This window comes from Acinonyx jubatus, chromosome D2, assembly GCF_027475565.1.
Source record: "Acinonyx jubatus isolate Ajub_Pintada_27869175 chromosome D2, VMU_Ajub_asm_v1.0, whole genome shotgun sequence".
Lineage (NCBI taxonomy): Eukaryota > Metazoa > Chordata > Mammalia > Carnivora > Felidae > Acinonyx > Acinonyx jubatus.
Window position 1 is genome coordinate 3,264,244 of NC_069393.1, and position 16,266 is coordinate 3,280,509.

Consider the following 16,266-nt stretch of genomic DNA (forward strand, 5'->3'; position numbering starts at 1 on the left):
CTCTAAACGTATTAGTTTCAGGTGACATTTGGGATTTGATATTCTTAGATAACTTTTCAGTGCCCTCTATATTTGGGCCTTTTATGGTTTCTTAGGCTCCCTCCCCCGTTTTCTTGCAAGAAATACCCAATTATCTTATTTATCAAATCTCTTCCTATATAGCCCTGACATTCATTAATAATTTTTCTATTTCTCTTATGTATTGGTGAATACTAATTTCTCTTCCCAGTTCTAGAAAGTACAGAGTTCATTTGTACTTTCCATTTTTTGATCAAATTTATGTTGTTTTATCAATATTCAAAGAAAATTAATCACTGACTTTACTTATAAATTGCACTGAAAATTCATTTGCCAGTTTACCAAAAAATCTATTTGATTTCTTTCTTTCTTTGCTTTCACAGCTTTTGTAGAATCTTTTTGTTTTTCATTTTTTTTTAATTTTTTATTTTTTTTTAACGTTTATTTATTTTTGAGACAGAGCATGAACGGGGGAGGGGCAGAGAGAGGGAGACACAGAATCCGAAACAAGCTCCAGGCTCTGAGCTGTCAGCACAGAGCTCGACTCGGGGCTTGAACTCACTGACCGCGAGATCATGACCTGAGCCGAAGTTGGCCGCTTAACCGACTGAGCCACCCAGGCGCCCCTGTAGAATCTTCTTGAGGCACAGTTAAGTTGGTTAATTTTCATGTGCTCCCCCCCCCCCCCACATTTAAACAAATGTTTCTGAAAACAGTGCATTTTTGTTTAAGGACTGTTCTCTGGCTGCAGTCCAAAGATTTTAATAGATAGTATCTTTGTATCATCGCTCACTAAAAAAAGGAAAAAAAAATGGCCTCATATTCCTGAATTCTTCCTAGAATAATTAATATGAATTACATCAAGAGTCTAACGAATGCTTAGAATTTTTTGTGCGTGTTTTGCTTCTCAGTTTTCTTATTTAATTCTATTTTCATTGCCTTGTGGTCAGAAAGGTGGTCTGGAAACACTCCTCATCGTTGGAGACGCCCCACTCGTAGTCACAGGGTATATGTTATGTTCTCTGTACGAACAGAGTGTCAATATATTTCAGCAACGATGATCGGGACAGATATTTTGGTGCGTCTGCTCTACTGTTGCATGGCATAGTAAAAGATCTAAGTTCTTACACTCCTGTGTCCAGTGTCAAGTTCTGCTGGTCAGCAAAGTCCAACACATCACAAGTTTGGAAGATAAAACACGTAGATCGCTGGGAGAGAGGCGTCTCTGCCTGCACGAATCACATGGGTGGATTCTATGAGGGTCATGGTATTAAGTAGGCAGACACATTCCATTTTTTTTTTTTAAAGCCCGTTTTGAGATGTGTTGACTGCTCACGTCCATGGACGGGCACCGCATTATTCCAGAGCATTCTGAGCTCAGTAAGGCATGTTGAACTGCCTTTATTAGTTTGTAGCAATTAAACAGATGCATAGGGGATTTTCTGGACTATCTTTATCCTGTGTAGTCTAGCTCAGAAAGGGCTCTGGGAACTGGTACAAGAAAGATCGAGTAACAGGCAGGGCAAGTGGGTTATCTCGGTGAAGACGTTTCTCTTTCAAGTGCTGAGGTGATGGATGACACCCACTCGCCACCATGCCAGCGTTGTCAGAGTGGCACTGACACGAGACGATCTGATTAGCAAATGTCTGGAGCTGCAAATTCCCAGCTGACTTCTCCTAAGCTGCCTGTGGTCTCAAGGCGGCGTGCTGTGGTCCACTGCCCTGCAGAGTAGCACCGAGAATTCCTCTAATTTTGATTTGTAAGCGTTTGGAAGCTTCGGAAAGGTCAGACGACCGAAGTCCGCTCCCCTGGCAGGCAGAACCCCACATTCGTCCTGTTTGGCTCTGATGCCAATGCACGCGAGGTGTTGGCTCTCTGGGGTTTCCACGTCATGCTTTTTCTCTTTTGTCTGTGGGCGCCAACTCGCACCTAGACCCTAACTTCGGCTCACAACCCCTCTCTGATGAACAGACCTGAACTGCCGAAGGGGGGGGGTTTAAGACTGTCAGAAGCCTTACGTGTTCATTTTCTGGTCAAGAAGACTGAATGCAGCCCAATGCAGATATTTAATCAGGTACTTCTGAGGATTACCACCGAACATTCGGGGTCGGCCCGTAGTGTGGTATTGTGGTAGTTAAGGGACTTGTCCAAAGGCCCACAGCCCAGCAGCTGAGCTGTGACTGTGACCAGAGTCCCTGGGTGGACACCTTCGTCACTGCCGCACGTGCCACTTTGGTTTCTGCACTTCCCGCTCTTAGCCCCTGTCCTTCAAAGATCTGTTTCAGAGCAGTGCTTTTATTCTTGAGGCGGTGGAAGGGAACCAAGCAAAGGCACAAACGGGGGGTGGCGAGTAGATATGCAGATAGGCTGATAAATATTTTACACCCGAAAAGTGAGCATAAAATGCAAAAGGGTCTTCAGAGGTCAAAACCGATGCCACGAGTAGGTAAATAGCTCAAGTATCCTGTGCGTTGGGTACCCGTCTTCTGGTACTAGCTTTTCTCATTCAGTTATCTCGCCATGTGCTTGATAAATAAAGATAAGACACATAAAACAAGCAGCCTTCCCTTGAGAAACTCATCACCTAGGAAGAAGCTACAGACAAGTGAATAAAGCAGAATTCAGCGCGGTAAGTACCGTGCAAATATTTACGCAGCCGAGAATAACGCAGCGGACAGAATAGATGTTCTCATACTCTCCCGGGGGCAGTAAGCCAGCACAGCGTGCCAAGAATGGGCCAGAGAAAATGCTGCTACCTGCTGCCTGGGCTGCTCTGGACGGAGGTAAAGACAGCGCTCCTGCCCCTTGGGGCTAGGTTGCATCTAGGTCGGCGTTGGAAGCACAGGAAGTAACTGGGCCAAGGGCCTGGGGTTCTATAACCAACTTCGGGTAATGTCAGGGAACGAAGGCTGCATCGTGGAGCAGACGGGCACTCTGAGGTTTCCACATGGAATTGAGTACTTTGCAAGGCAGTGAACCCAAGACCCTCACTCCTATTAAGGGAGCAGTAAGAGCCTGTTCAATTTGCAGAAACTTCCTAACAGAGTTCCTCTCTGCTTATCTACTGGAGCTTAACGCCCCTGGTGTCTGAATTAGCCTCCATGTAGCCTTCCCCCTCCCCCTGTCGCCACCGGAACTTAGGACCAGAGACACCGATCCGATCATCTAGAACAGATCCCTCGGCAGGGCCAGCTTGTGCAGAGTGAGGGGCAGGGCAAGCAGCAACCCCCACCTCAGGCAGCAATTTGACCTGGCAGCAACACCAGTCACTTCTGGGAAAGGAACGTGCTTTTGTGTCCCGAAGCCTGGACGTGCGGTGGGGGTAGAGACCAAGCAGGTGAGTGGACGGGGAGAGGGAGAGAAGAGATGGGCTGCTCAGGCGGCTGCAGACTCCCCTGGCCCCCTCCCCTCCATGGGGGTGGCCACACGTGGCCCTCCGCCGGGATTCGCAGACAGACCCCGCCTCCCCGGTCACTTCTACCAGTCACCCCAGGGGCAGCGGTCGTCGTAGAAGGGCAGCGCCAGCAAATGGCACAGGTCACAATCCTGGGCCATGGGAGCAGTTTCAACCTCGAAAATTCCCGTGGGCGTGGCGGCTGGAAAGGCCCTCAGAGATGGGCATGTCCGGTGTGTCAGGGACACATGGAGGAGGAGGAAGACGGGCGGGGCTGGGGCACGTCACACTGCATGTACACCAAGCCGCCAGACTCCTCAAGCTGTGCCCATCCCACCGAGCCAGGCAGCCGCGGCCTCTGGAGGCCCTTCCTCTCCATCTCCCCTCGTGACGCTCGCAGGGAAGAATCTGGGTCCTACAGATTCACCTCCACATTTCAGGTAGGAAGACAGGTCAGAGAGGGGAAGTGACTCGTCCAAGATCAGGGCTGGCACCTGATCTGGATTGCAGGTTTGGGATCCTTTGTCCGGTGCTCATGTCACGAAATGGCACGGTCTCCCTGACGAAACGCCCTTAGTCACAGCTCAAGCCTTCCCCTGCGCGTTTTCATCCACAAAGATGTGCAAAGCATCCAAAACGTTAACCCAGACCAATCCGAAAAGCAGACGCGTTCCCTATGTTGCCGCCCCAGGCCCTGGAGGCCCTGAGTCTTTTTACCTTCAAATGCCCGTGCAGCGTCCACGAGGTGGGACCAATCTAAACCCGTGGCCGTGTCCGGGAGGGGCATCAGGCCAGGATCTGCGCACTTGGACTTATCCGATAAGGACCCATCGGAGAACCAGAACTCATCTAAACGGGAACAAAACCAGAGCGTCAGTCGGATGGCAGTGCAGGGCCCGGGCGGCCCCTCCAAGGGGCCAGGGAACTTCTTCCAACAGACCTCCGGCCCCCAGGACAAAAGGAGACAGTGTGGTGTCGTCGCCCCCAAAACACACAGCTGGAGAAACGGAGGTCTGCAGGAAAGCCATGACCTACAGGCTCACTTAGAGGTCGGCTGGCAATGCCCTGGGGTGGGAGGGTTTTAGAATGGATCGATTCTGATGGTACAGTATCGGAATCTCACGGTTTTCTTCCAGGGCAGGGCTTTCCCCGAGGACATCCATCCGAGTCGGACTGTCTGCAGTATGGATTCCTGCTTTCTTCAGGGGTTACTTCCCCCTTTCAAGTGTTGCAAGCTTCTACTGTAAACAAGGTTCAGCACACTCTCTCTCTAGCCTGACTGATGGCTTAAGAAGCTTCCTGAAGAACACGGTTATGTAAGCTGAGCACCGCAAGTTCGAGATGCCCCCAATATCAGCTGGTTATAAAAAGGCAGGAAGACGAACCTTGTCTTCATTGTTCACAGGCAAGGAAGAGAAGGGACAGTACAGTCTCTTTCAGCCTACGCACAAAAATGGGACTGGGGCTGCTCTGCTGACTTAATGAGGTGGCTTGATCCCCGGCAAAACCAGAAACCCCTTGCCGTCCAGCATCGGTTTGCCTTCCTTTGTACACACGGACCTTTTAGGTTTCTTTTTCTTTTCCACCTGTCATCACTGGACTTGAAGTGTTTATGTCATGGAAAATACTAGTTGTTAGAACTCACTACGCATCTGAGGACCAATTTTTTTTCTTTTTTGAGAGAGAGAGAGAGAGAGAGAGAGACAGCCTGAGTGGGGGAGGGGCGGAGAGACGGGGAGAGAGAGAGAGAGAGAGAGAGACAGAGAGAATCCCAAGCAGGCTACCTGTGCTATTCACGTGGGAGCCTGATGCAGGGCTCGAACTCACAAACCCTGAGATCATGACCTGAGCTGACATCAAGAGTCAGGCACTTGACTGACTGAGCCACCCCGGCAACCCTGAGGCCAGATTTTTCAAAGGCTTCAACCGGACTTTCTTGGACATGTCGTTTCTGAACCTGCCCCAAACGTTGCATGCAGCTGCTTGTGAACACATCTGCCTAATGAGACCAATCAAAATAATGACCACCTGGTTGTCTGAGCCTGCAATTAAGTTAAATAAGGGGCATAATTAACCCAATGCACCTGTAATTTTTGTTCCCACACCCTTTGGGGTAGCTGTGAAATGCTGGCATCTGGACAGAGAGAGAGCACGGTGGTGTTTGACCTTGAAGGGCACTCACGGTCCTTCTGCCCTCTTGACGCCTTCACATGACCTCTCAGCCCACCCCCACCCGGGGCGGGGTGGCCAATCAAACCCCTCTATTTTCAGCACTACCACGTTTAGCCGCGGGGATATTCCAACGACCCGGTCCCAGCCTCCACCGCGAAGGGAGCCCAGTTGCGGAGCACTCACAGCTCCCTCCTCTCCTGACCTGGTTCTCTCGGGAACCCAGGAAGACAGACGTGGGCAGAGGCTGGGCGGAAGCCCCCTCGCAGACCTCAGGCCTTTTAGGGTTAAGGTTCAACCCCCGAGGCAGAAAAGTAAGGAAGCCCCCGGATTTTCCATCACTTGCCAATCCCTTTGTCTCTCAAACACATTGGCTCCTTTGCTTAAAGCAGGCTTTCCAAAGCCAAGTGTGGAGGAGTTATTTGACTCGGTGGCAATTACTTTTGTCGCTGATTCGCAGGGGACCAGAGTTCTTCAGGAATGAGGTTAAGAGTGTGGCAGCGCGGGGAAGGGTGCACCAGGCAGGCTGGAACCTGTGTGCCCCGGGGCGCTCTCCCTCCAACCCCCGCCTCTCCTTCCCTCCTGGGAGAGGAAACACCAGGGACCGGAAAACGATTCAGGTAAGTGAACATTTCGACAGCAAGTACACTCTGATAGTCGCGTGTTACTAACAAATGCCAGCCTGAGGATTTTCTCTGCCTTTACAGAGAAACAATCCTTCCCCTGAGCTTCTGGCCCTGGAAAGCCCAGAATCAGGCCCAACGCGCGCTGCGTGTGCAGTCGCGCTTCTTCCCTGCGGGCACCAGGCAACAGCATCCTTTCTGGCGCTGACAGGAGCCACGTGAGGAGAGAGGCAGAATGCAGGCTGGCTGGGGCACTAGGCGAGCGTCCCTGTACCCCCCGCCCCGCCCCCCCCACTTGTCCCTCCAGCATTTCTCAGCTCAAAAAGCTACCTTCCCCAGACACCCACGGAGCACTGACCGTGGGGGGACCTGACAGTCTTGGGTCAAAGATGCATGCTTGGACTACTCCCGAGTGCCCTAAGATTCCACAATACGTGGCCATCTGTAATTAAGCCAAGGCACAAATCTGAATCCTGGTGGCCAGGAAACCAAAGCTGAGAGGGAGGGAGGGAGGGAGGGGGCCCAGCAGGACTGGTCCACCTGCTCTGTAGGTGTGCTCGCTGCCCTGGACACAAGTCACGCAGAAGCCGCATGCCAAGCCTGTGAGGACTCCAGGATCTGGGAATGTCTCGGGGCGTAAGTTTCACAACCAGAGGCAAGCCTCGGGCATGCTCACTTCCTCCAACTTGTATGGAGATGCAGGGGGCAAAAGGAGGGAAATGGGATTTGTGAGATTTCTTTTTTATTACAAACTAGTATTCCCTCTTCCCCAGGTGTGAATGAAACTTTTGTGTTTATTTGACACCATAGGGCTGGCAAAGACGGTCAGTGGATTAGGAAGGCTTCTTTCCCCCGGGATTTACTTGGAGCCTAGTTAGCCATGTATCTATGATGTGCCATCATTTCTCAGCACGCAGGAAGGTCCCAGGGTCACCGACACTCACCTTAAACGGAGTAAGAGCGTCTAAATTCTCCGAGTTCTCAACATGAAAAGCACCTCAATTTCTTTTCAATTGCTTGGAAGATCATATAATTGGCAAAACATAAATTTTATTTATTTATTTTTTTGGTCTGAGATTCCGAATCACCAAAAATCCTTTAGAACGTCCTTGCTGGATGTGAGGTTATCACTACTGCCATCATCTAGATGATGCTTACCCAGCATCTCCTATGTTCCAGGCACCAGCAGGTACTATAGGACCAGGAAGACACAGCTTCCGCCCTTGAGGAGCCCGGTCAGCAAGCAGATGAATGCTGCTGGTGCTGGTCCGGTGGGGGTTTGGGGAAGATGCACACCACGGCGGCTGTGACTGGGTTGTTTCCGGAGTCTTACAGATGCGGAAGAAAAGGCACCCCTTGTCTTTGTTATTTCCAAAGCTCGTGTGACGTCAGGAGTGCACCCTGCCCTTTCAGCCAATTCAAAGGAGAAAGTGGCTCGGGGAGTCTGAAAGATGGCTAACGTCTAGGCATGGACGCCTGGCCCCTGCTCTCCGGCCTGGACACTGATGTCATGACTTTCTGTTTGTTTATCCACAACCGGAAGGCACAATGACCGTCTGTATCAGGGGTGCCTTTGTTTGTTGTTATAAATGCTGAGGAGTCCTCCTGATGGTCAGACAGCTGAGGTTTGGGCAATTCCTCTCGAAACACCACTGGATGTTTATTACAGGGGAGACTGGGAACCTCTGAGAAAGAGAAAGCAGCACCCTCGTGGATCAGCCAGACACCCTGCCTCTGATGGCCCACGGGCACGTTCTGCAATGCCAACTGTGGCCAGGGTCATCTTCTGCCTGTAAGCAGCTCTTACCACCTGCACCCCACACACCGGGACTATGCCTGGGTCTGGAGCATCATGCGGGCATACTGAATTACCGAGAAAATACTCATTTGATTTATTCTAAACTCCCCCCTTCTTTAAGCTTCAAGGGGCATCCTTTGGGAGGTGCTAGGTCAAAACTCCAGGATTTGGAAACATGCATAAGTTAATACTCTCTTCTTATCTTCTGAAACTTAAGAACTCTTGTGAGTCTATGCTCATACGAAGATTTCTCCCATTCCTTGGAGAGTTTTGATCTCCATAAAACAAAAAACAAAAAAGAGGGATTCTCACAAAAGACCCCGAATAGCCAAAGCAGTCTTGAAAAAGAAAAACAAAGATGGGGGCATCGCAATTCCAGACTTCAAGTTATAGTACAAAGCTGTACTGATCAAAACAGTATGGTACACACACACACACACACACACACACACACACACACACACACACCAATGGAATAGAATAGAAAGCCCAGAAATAAACGTACAACTATATGGTCAACAAATCTTTGACAAAGGAGGCAAAAATGTGTAATGGGAAAAAGTCTCTTCGACAAAGGGTGTTGGGAAAACTGAACAGTGACACGCCGAAGGAGGAAACCGTATGACCTTCTTACACCATGCACAAAAATAAACTCAAAATGAATTAAGGGCCTAAATGTGAGACTCGAAACCATAAAAATCCTAGAAGAGAGCACAGGCAGTAATATCTCTGACATCAGCCGTAACAACATTTTTCTACACAGGTCTCCGGAGACAAGGGAAGCAAAAGGAGAAATAAAGAATCGGGACCACATTGGCACAAAAAGCTTCTGCACGGCAAAGGAAACTCAATAAAACAAAAAGACAACCTACCGAATGGAAGATGTTTGCAAATAATATTTCTGATAAAGGATCAGTATCCAAAACCTGCGAAGAACTTACACAACACCAAAAAAAAAAAAAAAAAAAGAAAGAAAAAAAGAAAAGAAAACCCAAATAATCCAATTAAAAACCGGGCACAAGACATGAACAGACATTTCTCCAAAGAAGACATAGAGATGGCCAAAGGATACGTGAAAAGATGCTCAACATCACTGATCATCAGGGAAATGCAAATCAAAACCACAATGAGATATCTTCTCACACCTGTCAGAATGGCTAATATCAAAAAGAAATACCAAATGCTGGCAAGGATGTGGAGAAAAAGGAACCCTCCTGCACTGCCGGTGGGAATGCAAACTGGTGAAGCCACGGTGGGAAAGTGTGGAGGTGCCTCAAAAAATTAAAAATAAAATCTCCATATGATCCAGTATTTACCTGAAGAATACAAAAACACTAATTCGAAGGGATACATGCACTCCGATGTTTACAGCAGCATTATTTACAACAGCCAAGGTACGGAAGCAGCCCTTCACTGAATAAAGCCATGTACCCAACTGGTCAAGGAGGAAACAGATACTGGGCACATTTATCAATATCATTGGTTATCTGGCCTGTGAATCATGCATCCAAATGGCCATTCCCCATTTTTTTCTATGTGGGCCACAAAAGAAATTTTGTTCTGGAATCCAATAATAATGGAAACAAAGACCCTAAATGCAACGCAGAAGCATTTCAGAAACAGTTTCACTTGCTTCATCAGGCCATATTTTTACGCCTCCAAGTTGAAGACCTAATGATATAGCACATTTCAGGGACTTCACAGGAAATCTACATGAGTTGTGACATGAATCACATCCAAAATGTGTTTGTGAGGGACTGGTCTCACAAGGTTGAATCAAGATCTTGATCTCCAGAGAAGAAAGAGTCTGAGACAGGTTCAGATGTGGGACAGGTACTAGCTAAAAATATCCGAACGAGAAGCCTGTGACTATAATAACAATTACCCGTTGTAAAGCTCCAGCAACATTCGCTGTAAAGAGACGAACTTGCTGACCAGTCTCTATTAGTGACAGATTCTCTCTGTGAGGATCCCGTGGTGGGAATGCTCCAGTTTTAAGGCTTACCCGAAGCACATGCACGCCTTCTGAGCGTCTGCCTACCTCTTTCTACGTGGCTTCTAGAAGCTTGACGGAACGAACCTCCCCTCCAAGCTTTCACATGAAACTAAGTCTCTGGGACTAAGAGAAAACAACTGGACAACCTCAATTCGTCCTCATTTCTCTCTTCAGACATCCGTTGTTCTGGTTCTGAACTACTCTCAGAGAGTGGGCTGTTCTTACAGAGGTTCTGCTGAGCGACCAGAAACCACAGAAAGTGAAGAATGACAAAAATCTGTGGATTCAAAAGGAACGACCACACAGGTTCAGTGCGGGCGTCAGATACGTTAGCACAAATTACTTCCAGCTCCCTTATCCACATTGTGTCATTTCACTCATGGAACCGACAGAACCTTTTCTGAGTAGTTTCTACAGGAAACTGAAGTCGCGTTGCCAAATCAGGTTTCAACAGAGAAGAGCCAGAGGCAAGGACCACGCTCACTGCTTTTCCCAGAGAAACGACCAGTGAAGACAGGTAAGGTGGTTTTGCACTTGAATCGTGAACAGGTAATGTACCCTGCCTGTTTCCTACTTGCGCCTTTATACTTTGCAAATACTAAAAAAGGATGCATTTCTTCAGTAGGTGGACAGATAGAGAAGCTGTGGTACGTCCAGACAATGGAATATTATCTAGTGCTGAAGAGAAAGAAACTGTCAAGCCGTGAAAAGACACGGAGTTCTCCTGAAAAAGCTACATACTGTATGATTCTAAGTATATGACATTTTGGAAAAGACAAAACAAGGGAGACAGTGAAAAGATCAGTGGTTGCCATACTGCTGTGGTGGATACATGTCATTTGACACTGTCCAGACCCACAGCGTGTATGGCATCGAGACTGAATCCTAATGTAAGCAAACGATGGACTCTGGTTCATGACGGTGTGTCAATGCAGGTTCACGGATTGTAGCAAATGTACCCTGGGTGAGAGACGCTGATCGCGAGGGAGGCTGTGCATGTGTGGGGGCAGGGGTAATCGGGAACTCCCTGTGCCTTCTGCTAAATTTTGCTGCGAACCTAGAACTGCTCTTAAAAAAAAAAAAAATTTCTTTTTTCATTAAAAAAAAAGTAAAGTAAAAAAAAAAAAAAAAAAGACGTATCTTTCACAATGGAAGCAGTGAAGGGTGAATATAAGAATTACATCGACGCACAGGCCACAGATTTCATGACCACACATCAAGCATTAGAAATGAAAGAAATAACATCTGCGAGAAAACAGTCTTACTGATTTTACGCACGCTTTCAAGAGGACGTTAAATTTACCCATTTACAAAAAAGGAAAAACATTTAGAGAAATATTAGGTTATTAGAATATGTCTGACCTTTCATGGGGTTATCAAGAAGGAGTTTAAAGGTTTCTTCAATTTAGGCAAATTGACTCATTATAGCAGGCAGGATATTATGTTACTTAAAGAAATAGATTAAGGATTTTATGAGACAAGGTTCATTTCCAATTATGTTCAACATTAGAAGAAGCACTATTAGAACTTTTATTTCATTTAGCCTGAGATTTCCACACATATTATGAAGTTCAAATTGGTTCTAAAGATAATGCTTTTTATGAAATAAAAAAAAAACGGATAATGAATGTAGTTCTGATTAAATCCTTAATCATCCCGTACACTAGAAATTACATTCTGAAAAAGGAAACAAAGCCAGAGTAAAAAAAAATTAGCACCCTTAAACGCTGACACCACGTAAAAGTCAAAGATTTTAAGATCTGAAGGAAAATCGTGTAGAAATTACCCAGTCAGTCTGTGACCCCTAAACTGGAGTAAACCGGACACAGAGCGCATGAATGATGAACACAGGGTCATTCCACCACCCACGGGGAAAGTCAGGTTGAAGACCCACGGCTCCCGAGCCCATCCACCACCTTGCCCATCCCCTGGTGTTCAATGTCAGGGACGGAGGGAAACCAAACCTTCCTCCTTGCTTGCTGCCCAATGGAAAGTCTACCTCCCGTGCCACTTCTGCCTTTATAAAATCAGGTCTTAGGTATTTTTTTCTTATACACATACATACATCTTTTATTTATATAGTCATGACTCGATAAAAAATGTTGAATATGGGCTTTTCAATATTCTTCAACACTCGTGGCACTGCTTAAGTTCTAAAAAGTATCCACTCTGATGCTTGTATCATATTGAAAAATTAAAAAAAAAAAAAAGGAAAGCAAAGCAGACGCACCAAATAATATGTATTTTAAAAAAGAAACCTAACCCCTCCCAAATCTCTACGGGGCACAACCCGAAGGGCCCCCGCGTACGGAAGTTCAGCCCCCGCACACTTACTTCTCAGGCTCCCCAAGCTGGGCGCGGGGTGGGTGCGGGGGGGCAGCGTGCTGTGGTAGGGTGGGGTGGTGCTGAACAGAATGTCGTTGGGCAGGGCTTGGTCAAGTATTGAACTTCGAGAACTGCCAAAGGAAGACCCCCTCCGATTGCTGCAGATGCTTTCATCAGAGAGGGTGCGGTAGAGCGAGCGTCTTGGAGACAGGTTCCCATAGAACGAAAACTAGGGTGGGGGGGAGAAGGGGGAAGACAGACACAAAAGAGTTGAAAGCATGGAATTTCTCTGACTAAATCCAGCAATACAAGTACCACCGTGATAGCATCTCTGAGTTCTCCCTAGGAGGCAGGCATCAACCATTAGCTCAGGAATGCTAAACCAGGCACGTGGCTCATCTAGGCAAACACACCAGGGCTCTCTGGTGCTGTTACTGGATTTGAATGTTTTCCTCCTTTGACATTCTGTGAACTACTATCATGAATTAGACAAGGGCAGCTTTATTAATTCTGAAATGTTAAATGGAACCTCCATAACCTTATAACACCGCCAGGTCCTGGAAATATGGAAGGTTGCCATTTCAGGCACAGTTATGCAAAAGCACACATAGCGTGGGCTTGATTTTAATTTGAAATGACTACGTTTTAATATCAGGCAATTTCTGTATCAATCCACTGCAATGTGAGGTTCAATCTCATCAAAAAAAAAAAACCAATTTTGAACACTGAGGCTCTCTAGGTCACACAAGCAGGTTCAAGAGGCAATGGTTATCAGTCCAGTAAAATCTTGTCTACTTAAAAGTGATCCCCCACAGGAGTCTATTATAACTGTTGAAAATGGAGTTATAGTAATCGATCATTACCGGATTTAGGGGAACCACTGAAATTATTGTGTTAACTCGCAGACAGGGTAGGGAGAATTCTTACTCAAGAAGCAGCAGTCAAAATACTCAAAAAAATTAAATCAGATCTGACTTTCCAACTTCGTCTTCTGCATACCGAACCACATTCCTTTTATATAAACAATAGTAAAAGCCAGAATGTTTGCATCAAACAAACACAGAAATGGCTATTTACATTTGTGAGTGCAGCGAGAAAGCTAAACATATTTCTATTGTATGCGTTCCTTCCATTCTGTCTGCTCTGTCCAACTGGAATGTGTGTTGACTACAAAGTTAAATTTACACCATGAAAGGAAGGTGATTCGTCTTAGAAGGGGGGGGGAACCCCACGTCAAGGAGAGAAGTTCATTTCTATGAGAAGAACAGCTATCTGCCCCTTTTTACAAGTCTGCACCCAAGCTTATACAGTACTGTATATATGATTTGATACAAGTTTAGAAAAAAAAAAAAGAGGCTCATTATGATCGAGTTCTTCTGGGATTCCCTCTTCACACACACCAGCAGGTTCTTCAGAACATGATTACAGGCACATTAGATTAAAGCAGCTTTCAGGTAGTATCTAATTAGAGTGTTATTCTAAGAACACAATTAGGTTAATTGCAGTATTGTTTTATTATAGAGAAGACAGGAGCACACAGACTTGGTGTTTACCCTGATCCCAGTCAACATGGCAATGCCTCGTGTGTGTGTGTGTGTGTGTGTGTGTGTGTGTGTGTGTGTATGTTTTTCTTTTCATTTGGACGAGAGAGAGCACTGGATGAGAAGGGAGAAGATCTGACTTCCATTCCTGACTCTGACACCCTACATTTATATGAACTTCTCACTTCACCACGTAGGGACCCAGGAACTTGCAAAAAGAGGAGACTGAGCTAAATGACCGGCTAAAGGATTCTTTCGAATCCTTTCTGTTACGTAACCAAGTGGTTTAAGAGACTGTAATAACAGCGAAGCTACAACTTGTTAACAAGAAGTGATCTAACGTTAGCGGGGGTCTACTACGTGACGAATGAAGGTGTGCCACCGAATGTGAGGTTGGCTTAGAAGACTGACACATGGCCTTCCCTTGGGACTGACGGCGTGCTGCATGCTCCGTCATATTTACAGTGCCCGGCTTGGAGCAGAGGACAGATTTCTGTAACATGTCAGGTAGTATGGATTTCATAGCTACTGCCTCTGATCACCCAGAATGTACCGGTGCTAAGAGGCTGCGCCTGTGTTATTTCTTCTCTCTGGTACACGTTTCATGGTCTCCTTTTTTCGGAGGACGACCCTGGGCCGGGAGGTCAAGTCACTTGCACAGAGTCACACGGCTGCTTGTGACCGGAGCTGGGATTTTCGGCCAGGCCTGCCTGCCCCTTGTCCTCTCCATCCATGCTAGAAAGTTGCCCTTCCTCACCTCCCCCGGGCTTGCCCTGCTGATAGAAAAACCCCCTGAAAACGGTCAGCCATGCACAGAGTACCAGGTAGAGTCATGACAGAGAACGCACGAGGAGGGACTCTGGAAACTTCCGAGCCTCTTTAGACTTTTCTTCGGTATTTCTGGTAACTGCAAAGCCTCATGAAAGTCGCTAACCTTTCTTCTCCCCTCCTCCACTAACGGACTGTCAGGAAGCATCAGTTTCAGAAAATCTTCTTTGGACAGAACATGTTGAGTTTCTGCAACAGCATCCCCCACCACGGTCTGGTGCTGGGTTGCCGTGGACAAGATCTCCATCTCACCATACAGCCTGTTGCACAGAAACAAAGCAGAGGGGAAGTTAAGAGGAGGGAGGGGTCAGCCCATTTGCAAAACGCGTGTAGCCCGAAGGATTAAAATCCGCCGATTCCACCACCACCTACTCATACGCGCGATTCTTAATTATGGAGTCAGGTCACTGCCGCGTTTGCTCCAGACCCCCATGTCATTTTACACGTGTGAAATGAGCTCAACTCTAAAGGTAGATTTCTGAATAATTCAGAATCAAGTCAGATCCCTGAAGCCCTGGATGGGGGAAAAAAATACAGCCTTTTTTTTTTTTTTTAAGGCCGTGCTTTTTCTTTTCCCAATCTGTCAGAAAACACATTTTCAATAATTCATCAGAGATTATCATATGTCCTTTGCAGGAACACCTCCTTGCGTTTCTCAGAAGACTCGAAAGAACCCTCCTCTTGCAGGTAGACAACCGCACTGCCCCATCTCACCCGGGCGACACAGAGAGAGGCACCCGAGGGAGCCTGAAATTTAAAAGAGTAATCGATTCAGGCGTGTGCCAAGCACGTTTTATTATTGGCAATTCCGCAAAGCCGTTTGGATAAATAAAGCAGCTGTCTCCCTTAATTATCAGGATATAAAACTGTATTTACGAACAACAAAAGACTGTCTAGCAGAATTACTGTTTTCAGCTCTTTTCCAGGGAGAAAACCAGGGACTCGATTTTTAAAAGTTTACTCTGGAAATTCAATCCGAGGAAGCGAACATTCTGGAGGACACAGTGAATCATCAGTGGCTGTACTGTCAGCAGTGAACGGTCCTTGCCACATGACCTGAAATGCAACGTTCTAGGAATCCATGGCCCAGGGCCACAGGGCGACAGACCTGTATGTTATTGTCATGTGTCACTGAGATGACTCTATTTGAGAGGCAAGGCCATCTTGTCACAGCCCGACAGCTCACTGGGAAATTACCAGAGTAAGGAACTCAACGCGGACGTGCTCAAAATTAACAGTGATTATCTGGAAGTCTCTCTGGCTTTTGCTTTGTTGCTGAGGTAGGTCAGGTTGGGTCAAGGAGGGTTCCACAATGTGATGTTAAAGAGATGACTGGAAACTTCAGAGTTTTATCTTTTGTGTACAACGGGACATTGACATTCTCTAATCCTTTGTGGCACAAACGCATCGGATTTGGCCCATCCGTTTCAAAGCATCTTTTGGTGATAAGGTGGGACGCTGTTTCTGCTGTCTGCAGGTGTTCTAGATTCATCGCTTCCACATTACAGTGTGTTCCCTTGTTTTAGGAGCACTTGACTTAGCTGGACAAGTCCTGGGGTGCCTGCCGCCCCTG

The 16,266-nt window shown here is 47.0% G+C and overlaps 1 protein-coding gene across 9 annotated transcripts in view; it reads right to left on the reverse strand.

Annotated features, from left to right (window-relative positions):
• The window catches only part of SIPA1L2 (signal induced proliferation associated 1 like 2), a 222,990-nt gene that overhangs the window by 11,246 nt on the left and 195,478 nt on the right, over positions 1-16,266 (reverse strand). For 7 of the 9 annotated variants that reach the window (XM_053207440.1, XM_053207441.1, XM_053207436.1 and 4 more), the window contains exons 17-19: positions 14,800-14,953; positions 12,334-12,553; positions 4,131-4,262 (exon numbers count right to left, since the gene is read on the reverse strand). In XM_053207440.1, the coding sequence (XP_053063415.1) occupies positions 4,131-4,262; positions 12,334-12,553; positions 14,800-14,953 (506 nt within the window). The remainder of the gene's footprint in view (positions 1-4,130; positions 4,263-12,333; positions 12,554-14,799; positions 14,954-16,266) is intronic. The other 2 variants (XM_053207443.1, XM_053207442.1) reach the window with 1 other exon arrangement.